This window comes from Pleurodeles waltl, chromosome 2_2 (assembly GCF_031143425.1).
Source record: "Pleurodeles waltl isolate 20211129_DDA chromosome 2_2, aPleWal1.hap1.20221129, whole genome shotgun sequence".
In the NCBI taxonomy this organism is placed as follows: domain Eukaryota; kingdom Metazoa; phylum Chordata; class Amphibia; order Caudata; family Salamandridae; genus Pleurodeles; species Pleurodeles waltl.
In genome coordinates, this window is record NC_090439.1 from 869,612,690 (window position 1) to 869,637,463 (window position 24,774).

The window sequence follows — 24,774 nt, forward strand, 5'->3', positions numbered from 1 at the left end:
CGCACACTGGCTGTGATATGGGCATGGAAGGAGGCAAATGAGTTTCTCGGCTAGAGGGGGAGATTAACTGAACCTACCCCACTTTGGTATAGTGACATGTTGTCGGAGGTAAGGGTTTTACAGGGGTTCAAAAAGTGGGAATTGATAGGTATTGAACACTTGGGGGACGTATGGAGGGGACCTGCATTTATTAGCTTCGAAGAGCTTCGTCAGAACTTTGGTATGATGGAGACTGAGCGTTTTTGGTATCTCCAGCTGGGCCATGCACTTAGGAGACACATCACAGAAGGAGAACTCTTGCCTGAATTTTCCAGTTAGAGGACCGGGTGATAACAGAGCCCATACTTGGAAAAGGGGTTTTGGTAATTTAAAAGAAATTGCTCAATAACTCTCCGGACCTCTTGGAGACTGCTAGTACTGGCTTCTACTGGCTAGATGGCCCTTTGGCAGTCTAGGCTACGTAGTAAAATAATACTGCAAATGTTACAAACATGTAGAAAAGGTACTGAGCTGTGCAACAATTTTATTTTCCAAAATGTGAAAAATCACTGAAATGCAAAATAAATAACTAGGCCCTTACTTAAACTCCAGGCCAGCCAACGCTATAAAATTAAAAAAAAAAAATCACATTAAAAGTACAAAGAAACACTTGGGCATGCCCAAGCAAACAAACACCCTTATACATTCGTTTGTGAACTTACTGGAGCGATTTCACAAAAAACAAAGCCCTTAAATCCAAATGTATATCCAGGAGACAAAGAATGACCCTTCCACCTTGAAATCCAAATGAAAAGTGACCGGGAGATAGACAAAGCAATGGGAGAAGCCTGCTGGATTGGAACAGGAAGTTGGAGTCTTTGGGGGCACTTCCTTCTTGTTTGAAAAAGAAAAGGCTTCTCTCACACTAAAAAACAGCTTGAAGGGTCCCATTGGAAAAGAAAATCCAGTTAAATACCTCTTTTTGACTGAATTTAGATGCATCTCAAGAAGAAAATTTACTCCAGGTGAATTTGTACTCGCGAACGGGACTGTTTTGGCCACCATAGTGTCTGGAAGCAGCATGTTCTAATGCAAAGTCTCATGCACTGCTGAGAGCAGTGTGATAGAATGAAAAGTCTTGTGTGTGCTCGCTAGCAGCACAAGAGTATTGTGGCGCTTGCTTGTGATCGCCAAAAGCAAAGGTTGTGCACGTGAATGAACTTCGCTTCATGCCAAAAGGCAGAATAAGGGAACTGAGTATTACTTCGCGTAGCACCCAAATTACGCAAATTCCTCAGACGGAGAGGAGTTCTACACTTGGGCCTAGTTTTTACATAATTGTTTCAGATTTGAAGGCGAAAATTACCCCTGTATTTCAGCAACTGTGGTGGGCTATACAAATTAAAGTGCTGGTACAATGGTAAAAGGCTAGGAGGGTGAATTCCTTTGTGGAAAAGAAAGCAATCTGAAAGTAATGCGTTCTTTTATAGGAAGCCGGTTCAGCACGACTAAAGCTGGGAAGCTATTGTCTCTTAACTTCAGATCTATGCTGCCAGGCTGGTGCTGGGTTTGAAGTAGCTGCAGTGGATCAAAAATGAAGATCAAGACAGACCGAGTTGCAGGAATCTAGATGGGCAGAAATAAATGAGTTGAAAAATAGCACCATGTGAGAAAAAAAAAGAAAAGATGCGCAATGCATCATCATACAGAATAGAAACAAACAGGATTTGACAATAACCTTAACTTGGTCTGTCATTATCAGAGCAGACTTATCTAGCTTCTTCATGCATGTGACAGGAGTGGTCACAACAAAAGTGGTTAGAATGGAAGATTTCATGGAGGGGCGGGTCTGACAGGGCGCTACACTTTAGCAGCCTTAGCTGTAATAAAACCTTTCAACACTATCTGGTGGATGTATACAATTTGAATGCTCCAATATACATGGCTTGGGCTCGAGTTTGGGGGTCGGATGAGCCTGCTTTATACTAAGCTAACAGCAAAGAGGTGAACAGAAAATATATACTAGTGTCAGAAAGCATGGCATTCAACGAGGCTGCCCACTATCACCACTACTATTTGCTCTGGCAGATGAACCACTAGCAAGCAGACTTAGAAAAGTGACTAGCTGAATGGGTGACAGGAATCACCACACATGTAGTCTCCATGTGCACTGATGATACATTAACTTACATATGGGAGCCTGATAAATCAGTCCTATTTCTATTGCAGGAGAATGAAGTATTCACTAAACTTTCAGGGTTGCACACTAACTGGCATAAATCTATGCTGTTCCAATTTAGAAGCCTGGCAATGGTGCAGTGATCTTTCCTACCAGATAGTGCCTTGGAGATGGATTGATTCAGATGTTTAGTAAAACAGGTAAGATATTACTTTCCTTTTGTAACAGCATTTCTAGTAGCTAATCTGTCTAACTGCAGATTCCTCACCTTGTAAGTCTCTCCAGGTGCCAGCATGGATCACGAAACATTTTGCATCAGAAAAAAAGATTGTTAATCTAGGTACTTAGTGCTATCGATGTAAAAACTAAGGGCCAACCCTGGATCTAACTTGTATATCCTTTCCTTCGCGTAAGGGGCGTTTGACGCAGAGAAGAACACAGGGAGCATAATTAACTGCACCCATTAAAGAGCAATACCACTATCAGAAGAAAGGATGTACGAGTACTAAGAAGTATCTTGTCAAGGAAGATGGTACTGCAATGAGGCTGTACTGACCACACCTGCAGCTTGCTGATGTGACAGGCACACCTTATTGCAATGAAGAACATGGTCAGAAGTATCTGGGTACAACTACAAAGAGGTTTGAAAGAAGTGCATATCAAGAATGCTATTACTAAATTAAACTCCCTCTGTGGCATAACAAATGGAACGGGGGAAACCAACAAAAGCCCTTTTAGGATGTGTCACAACGAGTAATTTCAATAAAGAGGGCTGATCAGCCAAACAAAGAAAGGCACAATAAGTAGAACTGACACATAAAAGCCTTACCGGGCCACAGACAGCATGAACAAAAGCACATCAGACAACTTAGCTTGTAGAGGACTAACCTGCTTCTTCTCGCACCAAGTGACAAACGTGAACCAACTGTCCAAGTAGATCGATTAAGTGGAAGGGCGGCAAGTAGCTGAAATTGCATTCACTACCTTGGAAGGACGATGAAAACTTCTCAACTAGCTCTGCTCACTCTCCATGCACAGAGCTGTACATGGGTGCAACACCTTGCCCTGTTGCTGGGATAGCAGATCCTTCCAAAGAGGCAGCCAAAGAGGAAGGTAGATTTTGAAGGTCAACACCTCTGGATACTAAATCCTCCTAGTCACAGTTTGAGGCCACCCAGAACTGCTGCTCTCAGTCTGGCCCGACTTTCTTCGGGAACAGTTGGACCCCAAAGGGCAAATAAACTCTGCGCCACCTCTGGGTGCAGCTAAAAATCATGGTCTACAAGATGACGACCGCAGAGCTTATCTGCCCTCATTTTAAGGGATGCTCCTGGTGACTTACTGTCAGGGACAGCTTGTGAAGATCCAGCTACTGCCACAACCTTAATACCTCCAGACGGAGGGTACTGGACTGCACTCTGTCCTGCTTGTTTGCGTACCAGATTGCAGTCGTTGTCTGCTAGAATGTGGATGAACTGCTCTAGGTGTAAGTCAGAAAAGCCTTGGGGGGCCAGAAGGACGGCACACAGCTCCAAAAGACAGATGTGAGGAAACGACTTCATTGGAGACCAGACTCCCCCGACTTCTACACTGCCCAGATGACTTCCCCAGCCCAGAGCCGACATGCCACTGTAAGCTTTGAATGAAGGCAAACAGTGCTGCATGTCAGGTTGCACCTCCCTCTCACGGCTGAAGGTTCTGAATCACTTTGTCCAATATGCAGGTGCTGTGCAAAAGATTTTCCCAATGCGGGGTTAAATGAACGTAAACGTTTAACTGAAGGGGCTGCAGGTCCAATTGGTGTGAGGAAGCAGCATGAAACTCTAGGCAAGTAGCATCAGATGTCTAGGAACCATCAGTGCCTGAACAAACGCTTTCACTGAAGTTATTAGGATTAACGTTTGAATGTCCTGGGCCTATTGCAAGGGTGAAAAGGCCTTGGAAGCCAGCGAGTCCAGGATGACCCCTGTAAAAGGACTCCTCCGCACAGGGCAAAGATGGGATTTTGGTTCCGGGTGGACAGCACTAAAATGCTTTCAGGTGGCCTGGCAACAGCTGCGTTGAGCCCGCCTTATGGTATCCCTAACCGGTGAAGATGGCCACTAACACCGATATGACTACTGTGAACAACAAAGGGGCTGAGGTAAGGACAAGGCACAGGACAGTGATTTGAAAATGTTATGACCCAACCACAAAACAGAGATTAATCCTGTGGGACAGCAGGATCAGCACATGGAAGTCCATGCCCTGCAAACCCAAGACACCGTCCAGTCCTCGGAGTGCAGGATTCAAATAATGTGGGCAAGTGCCAGCATATTGAATTGTGAAACTGAAATTTTGGGCATAAAGAATTGTTACATTGCACAGCATAGAGGAAAAAAAGTGGGGAACTCCCATTATACACCCCCTTTATTTTGTGATTCGTGATGGGTCAACAAAGTGCACTGTGCGAGAGAGAAAGACCTTTCTCAGTCACAATGTGCTTCTTTTTCTGGACAAAGTTTGAGTATTGCCTAATTTGCAACAGCAAAAACGTTTTGTATGATGGGCCATAAATGGCAGTCCTCAAAATCCCAGCAGCACTTACCACGAAACAAAGTATATTATTCAGTCCGATTCATGTGTACTTATAACTTGCTTGACACCAACAGAACATGCCCTGCCTCTTAACACTAAAGTGAGCACAACACAGTAGAAAAGCAATTTAGTTATCAAGACTTTGAGACCACAAAAGCATACCCCACCCACCATACCATTCAGAAGAGGTTAGCTTAAATCTACCACACTCCCAGCCTGACAAGGATGGGCAATGAACAAACTTTCACCACAGTTAAAAGAAATGAACTGCAAAGTCCATTGGTACACATGCATAGTATACTATTTAGAACAATGTTTATTTTTTCACAATGACCACGTAAATCATTATTAATACAATGGGTATACCAGTCTTCATTAACTAAAGACAACTACCCCATAGGAACACTGAAACTATATGGGAAGGGCACTCATATTATGAAGGTGCCAGAGTGCCATAAAGATAGTAGAAGATGCTGTAGAAAAACTGGTAACAAAGTAGATAAGTCTTCTAGGGCTTTGAAGGTTTTCACAGTAATTTGTGTAGGCGATTGGTTTAGGAGAGGGGGGGCTACAATAACCTCAATGCCAAATCTTTACACAACCTCTGAAGTGATGATCAGGGAAAACTACATGTCTTTCTTTACTTAGATGTAATCTTTATCAACCGCCGTCTAACACTTTGTAATATCCTTGTATATACCTGATGCAGGTTATGCAGGGGAAGGTTAATCAAACTAATTGTTCTTAGAAGCAAAGGCAATGCTTTAGTTCACATTATTGGTGGCATTACGTTTCCTTTTAAGTTAGGATGTCATCAGAAAAGCATATTTTGGTTTTGTTAAGAGTCACAATTTAGGAACTATTTTAAATCAAAGGCGATTTCGTTGGGTAGGATGCGTCATGCCAGACTAGACAGAGATGGACAAAAATCATAGTCAGACACAACAAAAGTTGGTTTTCCTGCACGTGGCTTCTTAGAGTGAATGAGCTTTGCATGAACTTAAACTCAAACTGGCAGTATCTCAGAGCTGCTAGAACCTATGGTTGTATATAAAGGGAAACCAAACTTAAAATGAGCTGCTGGCAGACTATATTAGGATTGAGAAATCTCTGAACGTGTATATGGGGCATCTCGATCCATAGACATTTTCCACAATGCTGGAGCCGCCAAAGTCTTTCAAATACGGTGGAAGAGATCCAGACATTACATTGAAATGCAGTACACTCTACTGTGGTTATGTAATACAGATGTGCCTTGTAGATACTTCTCCTGTACAATAAGTCACTGAAAGCATTCTTCTGAGGGCCAAACAGCTTATGTCTGTGTGTAAAATGTGTAACATGATGAACGCATCCTTTAGGTCATTAAAATTTTCACTGCTTTTTTACCTTTCCGAGGCAGGGTCACTAGGCACTAGTTGCAGGTTTTTAATTCAAGCGAGAACCTTCGCCACCCTACAGATATTTCTTGGTTGGCATCTGGTTGGCATCTAGGCATCGCTAAGTCGAGACCCAGAAGCCTCATGTCAATACGATTGGGAAATCTCAACCGACATTTCGAAACATAAAATGCATAATTATTGCACGGTTCTGTTATTGTGTAATACTGGAAATAGTCATGTCAGTGTTCTTATGAAAATTGAAATATATATTGTTCTTTAGTTAAATAAATGAATTGCAAAGCAGGCAAGATCCTATCCTTCTACTATTAGGAAGAAAATGAAACAAACAAAAAACTGAGAGACTTTCTAGAACTGTACGTTTATTGTAACTATCAAAATGAAGTTTGTTCCAGCAAAACAGTCTCAAGAGAATAAGACAGTCCCGAAAGGCTGTGTTCAAATCAGATCTATATTTCTGTCCTAAAAATTAATGCTACCCAATAACCTGTTGAGAGCTCTGGACGTGGTGTAAAGGGCCTGGTATGTGAGCCTTCAACAAAGCAGCATTGTTGATGGAAGCCGGTCTCATCGGAATTGCATCTGTAAAGGGTAAACACAAAACGTCTGCTGACAGATAGTAGAGTGCGTGGTAATATGGATGGGTGACACTACCTACTTACCGGAGAAAGAAGCATGTTCATGTATTAAGTTACAATAATAACGAATTGTTCATCAGACTTGGAAGTCAAGATATGAGTTATAAGTATTGAGCGCAGAAATGTAAAGCACCCCAGACATATGACAACCGCAGCATAAGCCATGTGCAACATTCCAAGCCAGCAGCTCCCTGGGGAAGGGTGAAATCCAAACTTTTGATGTGTATGAACTGGTGATTACTTTGTGGTACAACACAGGAAGGTACACAACAGAACGTGATCATCACCATTGTATGCAGACCCTTAGGAAACCATCACACACCTGTGCTTTAGACTTGAACCACAGAATCCACTCATACCCCAGAGCTATTAATGGCCAACAGGCAAGAAACTATCGGAACCTTAAAATGAAATGTTGTGGGTCACAAACCTTTCATTATCATTGGCTAATGTGAAAGACCTGCTGGGCAGGAATGTCAAAATACGAAACTAAGAGTTGTGAACCTCGCACTTAATGGCGCTTTGCACACCGCGGAGTCCCCTTTTATCACTCATGATCTTTGGCAGTCGCTTCAGGCCAAGTAGACCAGCTGCTTTACAATAACTATCTGCTCGCGCCAAGCAAACCGAGTCTGCAGAATCAGGTTCAGAAGGGAGAGGGTATCCATCAAGCAGCAATACCTTCCTTCTCAGAAGTAATCTTACGACAAATTCGGAACTAATGTGCGGCAAAAGTGCATCAATAAGATTTAAAAATGGACCAATGAGTTATAGGCAGGAGACCACTCCTTGAGGGTCAGAAAATCTGTATGGGGTATTGGTTAACAAGATAGGTCAGAAAAAAACAAAGGGTGGTTGTTATCTGTAAATTACAAGTGTTATTGAACACAGACCACAGTTTTTCTCAAAATCAGAAAGAACTCTAAAATGAATAGCAGTGTGGTTTATCTAGTTTGAAGAAATTATTCAATTAGTACTAAAAATGTACACATTGATAACAAAACATTTATATTTATATCAATCAAGCAGTGATTGGTTGATCTGTCCAGGTTCAGAGGTTGCTTAGTCATTCCGATGCCTCTGTGATGGGGCCCACAACAGCTACTGCTTCAATCTCCACAAGCCCATTCTAAAAGAAAATACCAAACACTTTAAATACACTAATATTTGTACAGTGTAAAGGCTATCAGATTTACAATTTTTTTTAAGTACAGCAAATACTGATGGTTCTACATATTGGCACGTGACTGCAATAACTGCTTCATTAACTCTTACTACAGCAAGATTCACTGGCACACCTGTAGCACAATACAGTGGTTCCCAACCTGTGGGCCGGGGACCCCTGGGGGTCTGCAAAGCCTCCTTTGTTGGGGAATGGGCTCTGTGACTGCTTAGAAAATTAAGATTAACAGATTACAAACTGTATACAAATTAGGCAGCTAACTGTACAATTGAAAATTTTAAAACATACTGTAAATGTCAAGGAATTTAAAATTGGAGGCTAAAAATTAAATTAGTATCCTTAGATTAATTTGTGGGCGCAGTGCAGGTGCAGCTATACTGAATATAGTATAGACAATATGTGGCTTCCATTGAATTTAGAAAAGTTCCAACCTTCCTATTAAAATTAAAAATACTTTTTTTATATTATTTGTTTGCAAATCAAATAAAATGTGTTATCATTTGTGCATGTGCTTGATGAAATGCTCGTTTTTGTATTTTTGTGTATTGTTTTGTGGTGCGAATCATCGACAACGTTTAGGCCGGGGTTCTCGGCTTCCACTAATGACTCAGTGGGGGGTGAGGGGGTCCCCGGATTCCAATAATGATTCAGTCGGGGTTCCCGTAATGATAAAGTGGGAGTCGACAGACATTAAAAGGTTGGGAACCACTGGTATAATGCAAAGAGTACACTTTAGATGCATTGGGTGCCCCTAAATCTGTAATATTTGTCTTAAAAAAATAAATTAAATAAAAATACACAAATGTGTTTTCCTACAAAAGATACAAAAAACATACATATTAAAAATAAAAAATATTGTTCAAAAGGTAAGTTTGAGAATCACCACACCCAGAGTTCCTCCTAATTCGTATCATCTAACAATCAAATGCAAATGATTCCCATGCCTGATACCTTCTTAAAATTACTGTAGGTGTCTGGGTGAAACGTTTCTTTCTGAAACAATGGTGAGGAAAATTTTGGTAGCGGAGAGCCACTCTGTATTAGTTTTAAGCTACCAACCAAATAAAATAAAGTCACAAAATGTTGCTGATTTTGTGTGCTTTAAACTGAAATCCAGTAGCATGTCACCAGGTTTGACCAGATTTCTTGCACTGTACAACCAGCTCCAAGAAAGCACTGTAGTCGTCAACCTTTCGTGAGTCACTGAATTTTCTGCCAACTGCACCAGGGTTATGGGGAATGCAGTCAGACTTTTTCCATCATGAGCATGGGTCCAGAAGTCCAGGCATGTTTGCCACAGTGGTTCACTGGCAGCTCTTAGTAATGCAAAATTCTTTGGGACCAAGGTAACATTCCTCAATGGCCCAAATTCCCCCTGGTAGCCGAGGCACACGTAGGAAGGGGCAATGCACAAGCTCAAGCCTCTGCTGACAAGAATTGATTGTCAGACTGGGATGGGGGAAGAGCATAATGTCCGCACTCCAGACTTTTATTTTACATGTCATTATTATCAAATGTGCTAGCCGGATTGAGAGAAAACTGCAAGACCCACAATGCAATTATTTGAATAGTGGAAGCTCACGATTCTGAGCCTGTGTCCCGCCGGTGACAAGGCTTGATGCGTGGAAAGGTTCCAATAGTCTCAGACCCTGGCAAATGCTCAGACAGCAATCCATTCCAGCATTTTTTTATACAGAATGTGCTACACCAGATGGTAACAACCATATACAAATCAGTCTTGAAGTAGGTTCTGCTGCAAGGGGAACAGGTCAAATACCCTCTGTGTAGGGACACAAACAAGAACAGCCTTTTAGGACTTCATCAGTGAGATGCACCTTGGATCCTATTGCAGAGTGAGCTTAGACCCTACATCTGGACATACCCATCTTACTTCCAGTACAAATTAAAGATATACAGAACCATTAGAGACCCAATTTACTGCAACTGTACCAGCACACATTCATGTGTAAAGGAAGAAGTCAGCAAAATAAATTTTGGCACAAGTGAAGGGATTGGGGGGGCACAACATGGAGTGGTTCATTCCAGCTTGTAATGCCAAGTAGGCACACAAGCTAGATAGTTGGATCAGTCTCACTGCAGACACTGCGTAGGCTTGGATGCAACTGGTGCTAATCCTTGTGACAAGTGCTTGGTGGTTTAGTTATTCAGCAGTGAAATGTTATATAGTGTGTCACACACATGTAGAGGCAGGCCTTCCAGCACAATTTAGCATGTTCCAGCAGCCCCCTAAAACTGCAAGAATGGGTGTGATGTCCTCAAGTCTTTACAAATATGTAGCCATCTTATCCTGAGTCACTAACAGAATTTGCTGGTCGAAAATCCTACAAAGGAGAGGGTGGACAGTGAGAGCAGCGCTGCAGACATTTCTGTTGGAAAAGGTATACCCTAGTGTTCTGCGGTCACTGTCGAAGCACTGGGATGAGAACAAGATCTTAAACATTATACAAGCTGGCTTTTATTTAGGGGTGCAACTGTGATTGCAACAGCATCATTGTAATAAAACCTCTGCCACGATATGGCAGGGTCACATCAGGATAGGTCGAACTACACTAAATGTACAGAATTTTTTCAAGATGGCATCCCACTTGCTCCTGTCCACTTTAACTGTATATGACCTCTCCCCCACCCGCCAGACCCTGGCCCTTCCAACTCATTTCGTAAGTTGTCCATAATTTTAGTACACAGGGGCCACATCTACCCAGTCTGGATCACGTTATATTGCCGATGGTTCACTCTTTTGATGTGCAAGCTACAAATCAAGATGTGCCGCCCCCTGACTTTCACATACATCCTGAAGGTATGAACGAATGGCATGTATAAAGCACAGTTACTCACTAAGGTAAATCCTGGTGCTGATAGCTAAACGGAAGGCCAAGAGAGAAAAGAATCGGAACAGCTAATGAGCAAATAGGTTTCTTACTAAATAATTATTCTGACGGGCCGAGACAAATTTTCAATGGTATGTGTTAGACCAGACAGCCTTAGGGTGGTCACCCCTAACTTTTTGCCTGCATCCCTCCACCTTTTGGACACTGTTTTCGCTGGTTTTAGGACTCCGCACTTTACCACTGCTTACCAGTGCTAAAGTGCAGAAGCTCTCTCCCTTAAAACATGGTGACATTGGATATGAACCAATTGGCTTATTTAATCTACTTGTAAGTCCCCAGTGAAGTGCATTACGTGTGCCCAGGGCCTGTAGATTAAATGCTACTAGTGGGCCTGCAGCACTGATTGTGCCACCCACATAAGTAGCCCCTTAACCATGCCTCAGGCCTGCCATTGCAAGGCCTGTGTGTGCAGTTTCACTGCCAATTCGACTTGGCATTTAAAAGTACTTGCCAAGCCTCAAACTTCCCTTTTTCTACATATATGTCACCCCTAAGGTAGGCCCTAGGTAATCATAGGGCAGGGTGCTATGTAGATAAAGGGCAGGACATATACCTTTGTAGTTTATATGTACTGGTAGTGTAGAACTCCTACATTCATTTTACACTGCTGTGAGGCTTGCACCTTTCATAGCCTAAGATTAAGGCTACCCTCATATACTGTTTGAGTGGTAGATTCTGATCTGAATGGAGTAACAAGGTTATATTTAGTATGGCCAGAATGGTAATACAAAATCCTGCTGACTGATGAAGTTGGATTTATTACTATTTTAGAAATGCCACTTTTAGAAAGAGAGTATTTCTCTGCACTTAAATCCTTCTGTGCCTGACAATCCACATCTGGCTAGGTTAGTTGACAGCTCCCTTGTGCATTTCACTCAGACAACCCCAAACACAGGATGCTCAGTCACACCTGCACACATCTGCATACTGAATGGGTCTTCCTGGGCTGGGAGGGTGGAGGGCCTGACACTTAAATTTGAAAGGACAGTGGCCTGCCCTCACACAATGGACTGCCAAACCCCCTACTGAGACCCTGGCAGACAGGATGGAACTGAAAGGGGACCTGGTGCACCTCTAAGCCACTCTTTGAAGTCTCCCCCCACTTCAAAGGCACATTTGGGTATTTAAACAGGGTCTCTGACCCTATCAACTCAGACACTTCTTGACAAGATACCACTGGTGAAGAAACTCTGAACCAGAACCTGCAACCTGCCAAGAGGAACTGCCTGGCTGCCCAAATGACTCATCTGACAGCTTTTCTGCAAAGGACTGCTGCCCTGCTGCCCTCTGGCTCTGTTAAGAAGTGCTCTCCAAGGGCTTGGATAGAGCTTGCATCCTGTTCCTTGAAGTCTCAAGGCCGAAAAGACTTCATCCTGCAAAGAACTCCTTGTGTGGGGAAAATTCGACACAGCCTGCAAGAAAAGACGCATAGCCTGCATTGCGGTGAGAAAATCACTGGACGCCGATCCAGAACGGCGCAGCCCGGCTCCCCGAGAGGAGACTGACGCAGCACCCTAGTTGCGACCGGAACTTCGACGCACGGCCCACTGGATTGACGCATAGCCGAGCCAGAACGACGCAGTCTGACTTCCTGCGAGAAGAATCAATGCAGCGCCTGCCGTGCAACAGACATTTCCCCTCATCACCCACCAATCGACGCAGCTCCTGTGACTTCGTCCCGCATGCCCATGATTTCTCTGCATCGTCCCCGGGGCGTCCAAATACCCCGCAACCTGAAAAGGATCCAAGTCTGTGCGCCGTAAATCGATGCAAAGCCCTGGCTGCGTGAAAAAATATCCACATGTCTGTGTGTGCCCAGAGAAACCGACGCACAACTCCCCGTTTTTCACGCATCTCCTCCTCTGCGGCCCCCAGCGGATAATTTAGACGCAAACCAGGTACTTTGTGCTTGCAAGAGACCCTTGTTGCTTTTTAAAGACTAAAGACTCTTTTTAGCATTCTCTAAAGTGATATTTCAACGTGTACTTATCAAATCATGATCGTTTTGACCTGCATATAACCAGATAAATAATCTATATTTTTCTAAATACTGGCTGGTGTATTTTTGTGGTGTTATACTGTGTTATTGCATGATTTATTGCACAAATACTTTACACATTGCCTTCTAAGTTAAGCCTGACTGCTCAGTGCCAAGCTACCAGAGGGTGGGCACAGGATAATTTGGACTGTGTGTGACTTACCCTGACTAGAGTGAGGGTCCTTGCTTGGACAGGGGGTAACCTGACTGCCAACCAAAGACCCCATTTCTAACAGTATGCTGTTCCAGAACTTGGAAACCTAGTAGCAGAAGGCACGTCCACCTCGCCTACCCTTGGTGATGTGTGATATACAGACGAGATTAACATTGGAAGAATGTAACTCTCAAGTGCGTCAATAGTGACTTAACAGACTATGCAAGTAAACAGGACCTTTGTGGAAAAAAGGTTCTGAACATTAAGCAGAGAGCCTTGAAGATGGAGCGCTTGACAACAGGTAGCCAGTGTAGTTGCGCAAGATGACTTGAAATTGAGTGGTGACAAGCAACAGTAAAAAGGAATATAGGAGCTGCTTTTGGACTATCTGAAGGAACTGTAAGAGATACTGTGGCAGGCCAAGATACAATTCTGAATTTCCAAAGTCCTGACATGACGTATTAAGAAACTGCACTCCAGTCTTTCAGGAGGATACTGGTAGAAGCAGAAGCCCTTTTCTTATAGAGCTCAGAAGGTTGAGGCAGATGGTGGATACTCTATAAGCGTTCCTTTGATCATTATGCCTACAGTCAAATCATAGCCCATTGTTTGTAGCAAATTGAGATGGCGATCATTCAACCAGCAGCAGTAGCAGGTGACTCCCTGTCCCAGGAGCCCTGTTTAACAAGGAGGGGGCGGAGCCTGAGAACAAGCACTCTTAGCACGTCGCATCGTCCCGCAGCGCAGAATGCACGCTGGCCGCACCCAGGCAAAGCCCGGGCCAAGGGCTGGCCCATCCCCGCCCATCTGAGTCCGTGTGAGACTGGGCTGGGCCATCCCCCGTGGTTTTGAGGTAGGAACGTCGGGGGGCTTTCGTTTGACACTTGAATTTGTTTAAAGGTGACATTGTCTTAAAATGGGGAAGCGTAAGGCGAAAGGAAGCCCTGTAGCGGGTTTAGTGCAAACTTCAGAAGCTTCATCAAACATCATATGCCTTTTCAAATTGCGTATCTAACGAGATCGATCCCCTGATTGAAGAGGTTGAATCTATATTGAATCTATATTGAATAAAAAAGAGAAGATTCCACGGAGAGGGTTGAAATCTGGTACTCTTGTTCCCTTCTTGACCACAAGTCGCCTTTCTAGAGGAAATGTCCCTTCAAATAAAGTCCCTTCGCCCGACCTTATATCTCAGCCTGATGGTCCAAATATAAAAACTGTGGGACGGAGCACGGCACATCTAAACTCAGTTGACCCCACCCCAGATATTGTGACTGTACATAACATCCCATGCTCTAATCGCTTCCTGCCATGGGACCTACAGGTCCAAACATGTGAACAAGGGGGTCCTTCCTTAAATTTGCGATCTCCAGAACATTTACTTCCAACGGTTCCCTCTCAGGTGGAGGTGGTTTCTCTCATATTGGGTTTACAAGAAGAGGTGAGGGGACTAAAGCAAGTATTAACAGAAGTATTTAACATCTTGCGTTTAACTAGCTTAACGGGGGTCACTGTATCTGCACAAAAAGAAGAACCTCCGATTACTAATATCCCCACCTCCTTGCAACCAGGAACCAGTGTGAATGCAACTGGCTCTAGTATTTCTGCTCGGCCAGTATATGATATAAGAGACTTCCCGGTCAAGCCCTATGGTCCATTGTGTTCTAAGGGCCATTTTAGAGCTTCATCCGGGCCACGACCGCATGTGAAAATGATGTGGGTCTCTATGGTCACTCAAACATCTTGTATGCATCCTAGCGAGAACCATTCCCTCTATATGTGCAAGGTACCTCCTTTACCTCCAAAGTCGTGCAAATATAATTCATCCCTGATAAATAAGGTTGTACATTGGTTAAGACATACCAGACAATGTGGCTCTATTATTTATTCAGACATAATTTCGGCTAAACGCTAGAGATTTGATCTTAGACCCTTCTTCTCAGAAGAGTTTGGCTTTGTCACTCAAAGACATTACATCTAAATCACAATTTATACAGAGTCATATTGGAGCGGGCCCTTCTGAGCTCTCCCTAAAGAGCTCCAGGGTCCATGAGACATTAACATCAAAATTTATAACATGGAATGTGGTGGGAAGCAGAAATAAAATAGACGATGTTGACTGGGGGATGTATATAGATAAATTTAGTATAGGTTTGTTTCAGGAAACTTGGGCTACTTCAAATATATATAGACAGGGGTTTATTTCCTTTTGTAAGGAAGCTAGGCGGTCCTCTGCTGGTAAAGCAGCTGAAGGGCTTATTACTTGGATAAGAATATCAGAGGTGGGCAAAGTTAAAGAAGTTCATGTGGAGTCGCCTGATATATTGGCCCTGTTTATTCAGACAAAGCAAGGCTTACCGTTACTTTGTGTTAATGTCTACAACAGACCGGATCAGCCAAACCAAACGTCTAAAACCATTCAGACTTTGAATGCTCTTGTGCTTGATCATGGCTCGACCCACTTTATCATCATAGCTGGCGACTTTAACGTGTCACTGGAACCTAATTCTGCTTTTTCAGAAATCACTCAGATAGAGGATACGATATGGAATATTCCTCCGAATACATCTCAGATCAAGCAGTCAAAATCCAACATCTGGGCCTTTTAGGTTATAGATCTTATATTAACTCATGGCCTTTGTCCAGGGAATGGCCGTTTTCCATCTGATGCTCCTGCCAAACCCAAGTATTTTAGAGGGTCTTACCGTAGCACTCTCAATCTTGTACTCATTGACGTGAGATTATGGTATATTATCAAAGATCTTAAAGTGGGTGACCAATATAATAGCGATCATGCCCCTCTCTTGGTAATATATGACAGGCAGCTCTTCATAAAAAAAGGTGTGCAATCACATAAGTCCCTCTTTCTTTAGAGGTATCTTCTAATAAGCGTACCTTGAAATGAAATTAATTTAGAAACTCAAATAAATGATGGGAAAAACTCTGTAATTTAGTCCTTACTCACCAACTACCCATTAGATCCTCCCCATGCTCCCCGAATGAGGTAATGGACTTGCATGAGGGCCTTTTTCTTGCCATGAGAGAGTTATTTATTAGATCTAGTGGTCTGAACAAATGTTAGGGAGCAAACCCGCACCACAGATGGTTTGGTAAGATATGTGAAGACGCCAAGAGCAATCTCCTAAGAGACGGCTCTGGAGGGTTGAACAGTGCCTGTCAGCAACCAGCTAGAAGACCAAAAAGGTGGTTTATTACAGAAGAGCAGAATCTCCGTTTGTTCGCAATTCATCTTAAGGCAGCTGGAGTTCATCTATCTAGCAACGGCCAATATGCAGCTGCAGAATTTTTCCTGAATATCTGATCAATTGTTGCGGATTGGCACAATGAGTTGTGTGCCATTTTCTTAGGAAAAGATTTCAAAGCTGAATGGGAATACAAAAGTAGCTGTAAGAAAGTGCCTCTTTCGTATGGTCATCCCTAAACTGTTGGACTGATGCTGCTGGTATTTCGACTCTGAAGACCACTGGGTCCTGCTCACAAAGCCCCAGTGCATGTGCTCAAACCCTCAAAGTATGTATTACTGGCTAATCCCAACTTGCATATTTCATTGAATTTATCTATAAGTCCCTAGTGTATGGTACAAAGTGTATCCAAGGCTGGTAAGTTAAGTGTCAGTAGCAGACGGCAGCACTTAATTGTGCCACCGCTGTAGTGACAAAGTGAAAACATGGCTCTGGGTCTGCCACTGAAGCCTACTCAGGCAGCTTTCAAACTGCCAACTTGACACAGCAAAATAAACCCTTTTGCTAAGTACAAATAGCCCTTTTAATTATTTAGTCTCATTGGCTAACATGGGGTTACACTAGTCCAACTACCAAGTGATAACTTCAATTTGGGACCCCAAATATAGTACTTCGAGGTAACAAATGAATTGTTACATTAAACCCGACTTATAGCTGAAGTCGGATTTAATGTAACTTTTATCTGAAGGTGGCTTTAGAAAGTCACCACTTTCTTATCCTAAAGTTCTAGTAGCCATTTCTGATTCACTACATCAGTTGTCACCCATGGCAGCCTGCTGCCCTCCTGCCAGGAGGTGTGAATGGCTCTCAAGGAAGAGGAACAAACGGCATGCTGGTGGGAGGAGGTCTTACCTTCTCCTGACAGGATAGCCAGAGGGCTGGGGCCGCAGATGGCCAAGCTTTAAGGAGGCGACCATCTCTGATAGGCAAATAAAAGTCACGCCTTAGTTTGCCCGCCCAATTGTGGAGGAAGAAAGGCTCACATCTCTCCCAGAGGGGGAAAATCTACAGCAGAACCGGGTTTCCAGTAGGGGTGGCTCATTGTACTAGGCACACCTCGGGGTATGCCATAGCTCTGTCTCAGGGAAGAAGGGTTCTGACATCTTGGATTTGGGCGGAGAGATGCACTGTGGTATTGTTTGGTTCCAATCCCCCAGAAAGTGAGGTTAATAGTGGGCTAGGGTTGCTCATTGTGAATTCTGCCCCCATTGATTAGAGAGTACCTCCACACCCACAAACTCAAAATGGCATAAAAGTGGCACCCCAGGCTTCCAACCTCAGAACTCTACCGGGCTCAGAAAAAAGTGAAGGACTGCACCTGTTGAACCTGTGGACCTCAGTAAGAAAGGCTGCACCAAGAAAGACTGCACCTGCTGAACCAAGACAGCAGAAAGAGAAGGGTTGTTCTTGGTGGTGACTTCGTGGAGAGAGACCCCATGGGCTAGACTTGTTCCCATTTGTGCAAACTACTAGTGAGTGGACTTAAAGGGATAGCTGGCTAGCCTGCTGTTAAGCTTCATGGACGCAAAAGCTAAAGGAGCCCTGCAACTGGAAAGTGCCCAGCTACCACTAGACTCAGCTGGTGTAGCCCATGAGATCAAGCACTAGCCCCCCAAGAGGTTCCCTCCAGGTCCTTGACCTTTGGCTGGGGCTAGAGTGTATTCTTTCTCCCCAAAGAACTAGAATAAGTGGGCCTAAACATTTCTGGGAACAGAATAGGAGGTTCATACAGTACTGCTATTTACTGGTTGGTAGGTAGCCTCAAACGCTGTTGAGAACCAAGGCTACCACCAGACTGCTGGACTTCGCCTGTTTTGCCGATGTCGAATGCAACATTGGACTCAAGATGCAGAGGACCCTGCAGATTGCCATTGTTGAGAAAAAGAAACTGAAAAGTTTCTAAGTGAGATGGTCGAATTTTGACTGGAATCAACCCGTCCCTTGCATCCGACCCAGGCTCCACCACATTCGGCCTGAAACTTGGACCTGGACCTGTGCGTCAAGGCTCATAGGTTACTGCGAAAGGTGAAAAACAGTGATTTACAAAATGTTTTGGAGTGAATTGAAGTGATTTAAGAAAACCCAGAAAAAACATAGCTCTGGTTTCCTTCTTCAGATTTTGTTTTGCATTTTGTGTCTAAAGATAAAAATATATACTATTTTTTTATATATTGGAGTAGATTTTCTATTGTATCGGGGTTCTTACTTATTGAGTTAAGCTTGACTGCTACCAAGGATTGAGTTAAGGTTTGATTTAAAGAAAGCTAACTGCACTTAATACAGGATAGTGACATTATTACTTGGTGAGGTCTCACAACCACCCCAACTAATAACCACTTTCACACTAGTGTTTAAGCAGTGGGATCCAGAGCTTGTGTTTAGCAGCACCACTTAGCCAGTAAGCTAAGAAATTCAAAATCCACAAATTGTCATCTAGCAAAAACAGTTTATTTTGTAATTGGGTCCAAGTCTTCAATTGGGTCATTTTCGATTATCCAAATAAATGTTTTATTCCAATTGTTGCTCTTTTTGAAAGTTAAAGGAACTATGGAGCTAGACATGGCTAGCCTGAACAAACTTCTCCACTGGGAGATGAAAGCCCTGTGCAAAGAAAGGATTCTCAAGATAGGCAACAGGGATACCAAAGTCAATTTCCAGAGAGCCCTTATGGTCTATGTTAGAAATGGGGTCTCTAGTTGGCAGTAGCTTGCACTCAAGTCAGGGTGAGGGAGTCACACAGCTAAGATAACCCCTGCTCACCCCCTTGGTAGCTTGGCACGAGCAGTCAGGCTTACCTTAGAGGCATTGTGTAAAGTATTTGTGTACGTGTATTACTACGCCACCGCCGCCACCACCACCACCACCACCAAAGGACTCTACACCAGTTTAGAAAAATAGCCAATATTTATCTGATAAAACAAGACCAAAATGACAAAAAAACAACATACACAAGTAAAGATATCACTTTTTAAAAGCTAAAAAGAAAGAGTCTTAACCCATAGAAATCAAGGGTTGTATCTTTTTAGCACAAAGTACCTGGGATGCGTAAAAAACAAAGACGATGTGGGCCACAGGGGAGGTAAAGCACCGAATAGCAAAGCGATGTGTCTGTTCCTTACTGTGCAGGGGAGGTGATGCATAGATTCTTTCCTCACAGGAAAGGCGATGCATCGGTTCCTTACTGCACAGGGGAGGTGATGTGCAGATTCTTTCCTCACAGGAGAGGCAATGTGTCTGTTCCTTACTGGCAGGGGAGGTGATGTGTCAACTCTTTCCTCACAGGAAAGGCGATGCGTTGATTTTCGGACACACAGCCATGGTTCCTTACTGAGGTGCAGGGTCGAAGAGAAATGGACGCCCAGGGGACGATGCGTGGAAAATTCAGACGCACTGTGTTAATGGAGCTGCTGTGAAACAGGCACTGCTTCCATTCTCCAGCTGCAAGACAGGCGCTGCATCGATTTTTCCACCACTGCGCTTCAGTGCATGGTTTTTCTCTTCCCGGTCACCAGCTGACACTTCTGAGGGCCCACGGACTGAGTTGGCATCACTTGGCAAGTCAGTACTCTCAGCAGAAGAGCCCAGGCACTAGCAGATGAAGTCTTTTATGTCCCTGAGACTTCTTAACAGGAGGCAAGCTCAATTCAAGCCCTCTGAGAAACTTGGAAAGCAGGATGTAGAAAGCAAAGTCCAGTCCTTTCATTCACAGGACAGAAGCGGTAAGCAGCAGGCCAGCACAACAAAGCAACAGCCAGAGTGGCAGTCTCTCCTATAGCATCCAGCTCTTCTTCCTGGCAGAACATCCTCAGTCCAAAAGTGTTCTAACTTTGTGGGGTCAGAGGTTCAGTACTTATATCCATTTCTGTATTTGTAGTAGGGAAACTTCAAAGAGAAGTCTTTGTAGTGCACAAGACCCTGCCTTTCCCTGCCCTCGCCTTAGACACACTCCAGGAGGTTGGAGACTGCTTTGTGTGAGGACAGGCACAGCCCTATCCGGGTGCAAGTGTCAGCTCCTCCCTCCATTCTAGCTCAGGAAGACGCTTCAGCCTGGTGATGATCCATCAGGATATGCAGGGCACACCTCAGCTCCATTTGTGTGATTGTCTAGAGTAAATGCACAAACAGCCCAAATGTCATCTTGACCCAGAGGTGTATTCAGCAGACCGGCAAAGGCACAGAATGTTTAAGCAAGAAAATGCCTACTTTCTAAAAGGGGCATTTTCAAACTTACAATTCAAAAACCAACTTCATAAAAAGATGAAATTTAAATTTCAGAGACCCCAAAATCTACATCTCTATCTGCTCCCAATTAGTAATTACACTTAAAAGATATTTCAAGGCAATTCCCACATTAGCTTATGGGAAAGATAAGGCCTTGCAATAGCGAAAACCGAAATTCGCAGTATTTCACTATAAGGACATGTAAAACACACCATTACATGTCCTACCTTTTGAATACAATGTACCTGGTCCATGGGGCTACCTTGCGCCTACCTTAAGGGTAACTTACAGATAATAAAAGGAAGGTTTCGGCCTGCCAAATAGGTGCACTTGCCAGGCCAACATGGCAGTTTCAAACTGCACATACAGACACCGCAATGGTAGGCCTGAGATAGGTTTGCAGGGCTACTCATGTGGGTGGCACAATTAGTGCTGCAGGCCCACTAGTAGCATTTGATTTACAGGCCCTGGGTGCACCTGGTGCACTATACTAGGGACTTGCCAGTAAATCAATTATGGTAATCAAGAAGAAACCAATCACAAATACATTTTAGACAGAGAGCATATGCACTTTTAGCACTGGTTAACAGTGGTAGAGGGCCCAAACTCCTAAAGCCAACAAAAACAGATCAGAAAAAATAGGAGGAAGCAGGCAAAAAACTTGGGGATAACCCTGCAAAAAGGGCCAGGTCCAACAGTCTGGGAGGTTAGCCAAGGCCACCTCTGAAGCAGAAAAAGCCACGGAGAGGGAAAAAGAGGACATCCCTCCATTGGAGGAAGATTTTTAGGAGAACAACTTGTCCCAAGGCATTCCTTCAAGGGCACTCTCCGAAGATGGCAGTGAAGGAAGCTCAACCCACACCAGTTAGTCTGACAAGGCTCGCAAACAGCTGGAAGAGTAAATGGCAATTATGGCCTACTGGCCCTGGTGGAAAAGAAATTGTCTCTGGAGGAAAAGAAATGGGCCCCTGAGAAAAGGAAGTTGGTCCTGGAAGCAAGGAGATCCATGTTGGCCCTGAAGCCCAAGTGAGATAGCCTCAGCAAACAAAAGCTATATACAGGGGAAAACAGAGGGGGGAAATTGGACAACCCTAGAATGGTCAAAGGGATTTGCCTACTTTTGTGGTTGGCAGAGCTGCAAGTGGAAGGAGGACCCTCCAGGAAGGATTCTTGCCAAAAAGAGAGGACCTGTCCTACTCTTGAGGGCCTTCTGCAGCAGGCTGAAGCTCAAGAAAAAGGGGATGTCAGTGACATCAACAGGGTCTACTGGAACAATGGTGTCTTATGTAGTGAAGCAAGGCACCCCAAAGCTACAGCAGCTAGGAGATTGGTGGTCCCGAACTGTACAGGACATTCCTACTCAAAATGGAGTTGTATCCCTCCGGCCTCCACCTGTTAAATGAATGCCAAGCCAAGAGAATTCCACTAGCTGTGATTGGGACATGTTTTGAGAGGGTGAGGGTTGATATTGCTGGTACCCTAGACCACCCCACTGGTTTGGACAATAGGTTCATCCTAGCGGTGGTGGACCAGGCCACAAGCTCCCCAGAGGCAATACCCCTAAGGGCAGTGACTGCCCACCCAGTGGCCAGAGCCTTGATTGGTGTCCTCACCAGAGTTGAGTTTCTTAAGGAGGTGGTATCTGACATGGCCGCAAACTTCATGTCTCCATACCTCAGGGCTAAGTGGGATGTGTAGGGAGTAACATAAGTTTACCACCCTTTATCACACCCACAGCAAAGGTTTAGTTGATAGATTCAATAAAACCATGAAGGGCATGATTATGGGTTTGCCTGACAAACTCACATCAGAAGAAGGTGGGATGTCCTTCTGCCATGCCCTTTTGCCTACAGTCTTGTACCGAAAAAAGGAGTGGGCTTCAACCCCTTTAAACATTTATTGGGTATTCTTTGAGGGGTCCCTTGAGCCTGGGGAGAGAAGGGTGGGAGAAACCTCCCAGAGATCAAAGCAGGGCACTATGGACTATGTTTTGGGGGTGTGTTCATACATGGCAAAGTATATGAAAAAGGAAAATAAGAATTTAGAGACCAACCAGGAGCTTATGAAGCGCTGGTATAACCAAAAGACTGCCTTGGTTGAGTATCCGCCAGGTCAAAAGATGTGGGTGTTGGAGCCTCTGCCTTCCCGAACCAACCAGAACAAGAGGACTGGGCTCTACCAGATACTAGAAAAGAAAGGGGAAGTCACCTACTTGGTGGACCTAGGTGCACCCATAGGGCGATTCATTTAAACGGTTAAACTCCAGCATGACAGGGCTGACATGACAATGCTCATGGTGACAGATGGAATGCAGGATGAGGAAGAAAGCGAGCTCCTCTCAGATCTCCTGCTAATGGATGACTCAGTGGAAGGAGTGGTGCTATCCTCCACACTGACATAGAAAGAACATTAGGACTGTCGAAACATGTAAAGCCAGTTTGCTGATTTGTTCTTTTCAACAACAGGAAAGACCCAGTGTTATGTCCATGATGTGGGCACAGGTGACAGCTTACTGGTCAACATCAAAATCTACAGGTTGTCTGATTGGGATCTGAGCATCCTCAGCTTTAATGTTGACCTTTAACTGGAGTTCTTTCAGGGGTCCTTGGCCCAGCCCAGTGGTACTGTGTACCCAACCCAAAAGGCAGGAAACCAGAGTTAAGATTTTGTGAGGACTACATGGGACTCCGTGCAGTAACCAAGACTGATGCTCACCCCATAGCTCATAGATGAAGTTGGGCTGCTAAATATCTGAGCATCTCTGTCCTTACCTCCGGATACTGGCAGATTGCCCTAACAGAGGGAGCCAAGGAGAGGTCTGCGTTCACCACAGCAGAGGGCCACTTTCAGTTCCCAAGATGCCCTTCGGTCTAAGCAATGCTCCTGTCACCTTCCAGAGGTTGGTGAACAATGTTCTGTCTGGCATGAAAGCATTTAGCACAGAATATCTAGATCATATTGGTGTATTTGGCCCCACCTGGCAGGATCACTTCACACACCTAAATGAAGTACTTCAGGCCTTGCAGAAGGCAGATCCGACTATTAAGGCAAGCAAGTGCCAAATAGGACAAGGGAATGTTGTACACCTGGCACACCTTGTAGGTGAGGGCATGTACAGACTCTTCTGGCCAAGATCCAGACAATTCAGACCTGGAAATCTCCCAAACACCAAAATCAATTCAGAGCCTTTCTTGGTCTGATTGGATTCTAAAGGTGGTTTGTAAAAGGGTCTGGCTCTATTCTAGTACCCCTAACAGAACTCGCATCTAACAACCAAACCAAGAAAGTTATTTGGACTGATGAGTGTCAGAAGGCCTTTGCCACCCTGAAAGGAGCAAAGTGATCCGCACCTGTCCTAAATGTACCTGACCATAGCAGAAATTATGTATTGTCCAGTCAGATGCTTTAGAACATGGGATTTGGGGCAATGTTGCCACAGTTAAATGATGACGTCTTGGACCAACCAGTTGCCTTTATTAGTAGGTGGCTCCACCCCAAAGAGCAGCGTTACAGTGCCACTGACAGGGAAGGCTTTGTTGTGGCTTAGTCCCTAAAAAAGCAGAGACCATACGTTTTTTAGGACGCACTTCAAAGTTCAAACCAACCACAGGCCTCTCATGAAGATGGGGGTTGGGGGGGGCACCCTAAAGAGTTGAGGTGGTTCATCTCCCTACAGAGTATGGGTTTTAGAGTGGAACACATACCTGGGATTGACCATGTCAACGCAGATGGCGATTCTAGGTTTTTCCGCTTGATGATGAGAATTACCAGGGAATAGGTGAGTTTGTTATCACTTTTTGTCTGGAGGAGGACCCTGTAAGTGCATCGTTTTGGATGGTTACCCCCCTAGAATGTTTGGACTGATGCTGGTCTTTCGACTCTGAAGTACATTGGGCCCTGCTGACCAGACCCCAGTGTAATGTGCTCTGACCCCAAAAAGTGTATGGGAAATTGGCAAATCCTGCATTGACTTGATCTTACCTACAAGTCCCTAGTATATGGTGTATCTGGGGCTGGTAAGTTAAATGGCACTAGTGTTCTGCAGTAGTTCACTGTGCCACCACTGCAGTGGCAAAGTGAAAGCATGGTTCTAGGTCTGCCACAGAAGTGTCGTCAGGCAGCTTTCAAACTGCCAACTCAACATGGCAAAACAAATCCTTTTGCCAAATCCAAATGTTCCTTTTTAATATTTATAAGTCACCCCTGGTGAAGGCCTTAAAAGCCCATAAAGCA

The 24,774-nt window shown here is 44.2% G+C and overlaps 1 protein-coding gene across 2 annotated transcripts in view; it reads right to left on the reverse strand.

The window, feature by feature from the left end:
- Nucleotides 1-6,477: 6,477 nt before the first annotated feature.
- RIDA (reactive intermediate imine deaminase A homolog) overlaps nucleotides 6,478-24,774 on the reverse strand; it is a 126,609-nt gene continuing 108,312 nt past the window's right edge. For both annotated transcript variants that reach the window (XM_069220532.1, XM_069220533.1), the window contains one exon: nucleotides 6,478-7,902. In XM_069220532.1, the coding sequence (XP_069076633.1) occupies nucleotides 7,840-7,902 (63 nt within the window). In that variant the 3' untranslated portion in view covers nucleotides 6,478-7,839. The remainder of the gene's footprint in view (nucleotides 7,903-24,774) is intronic.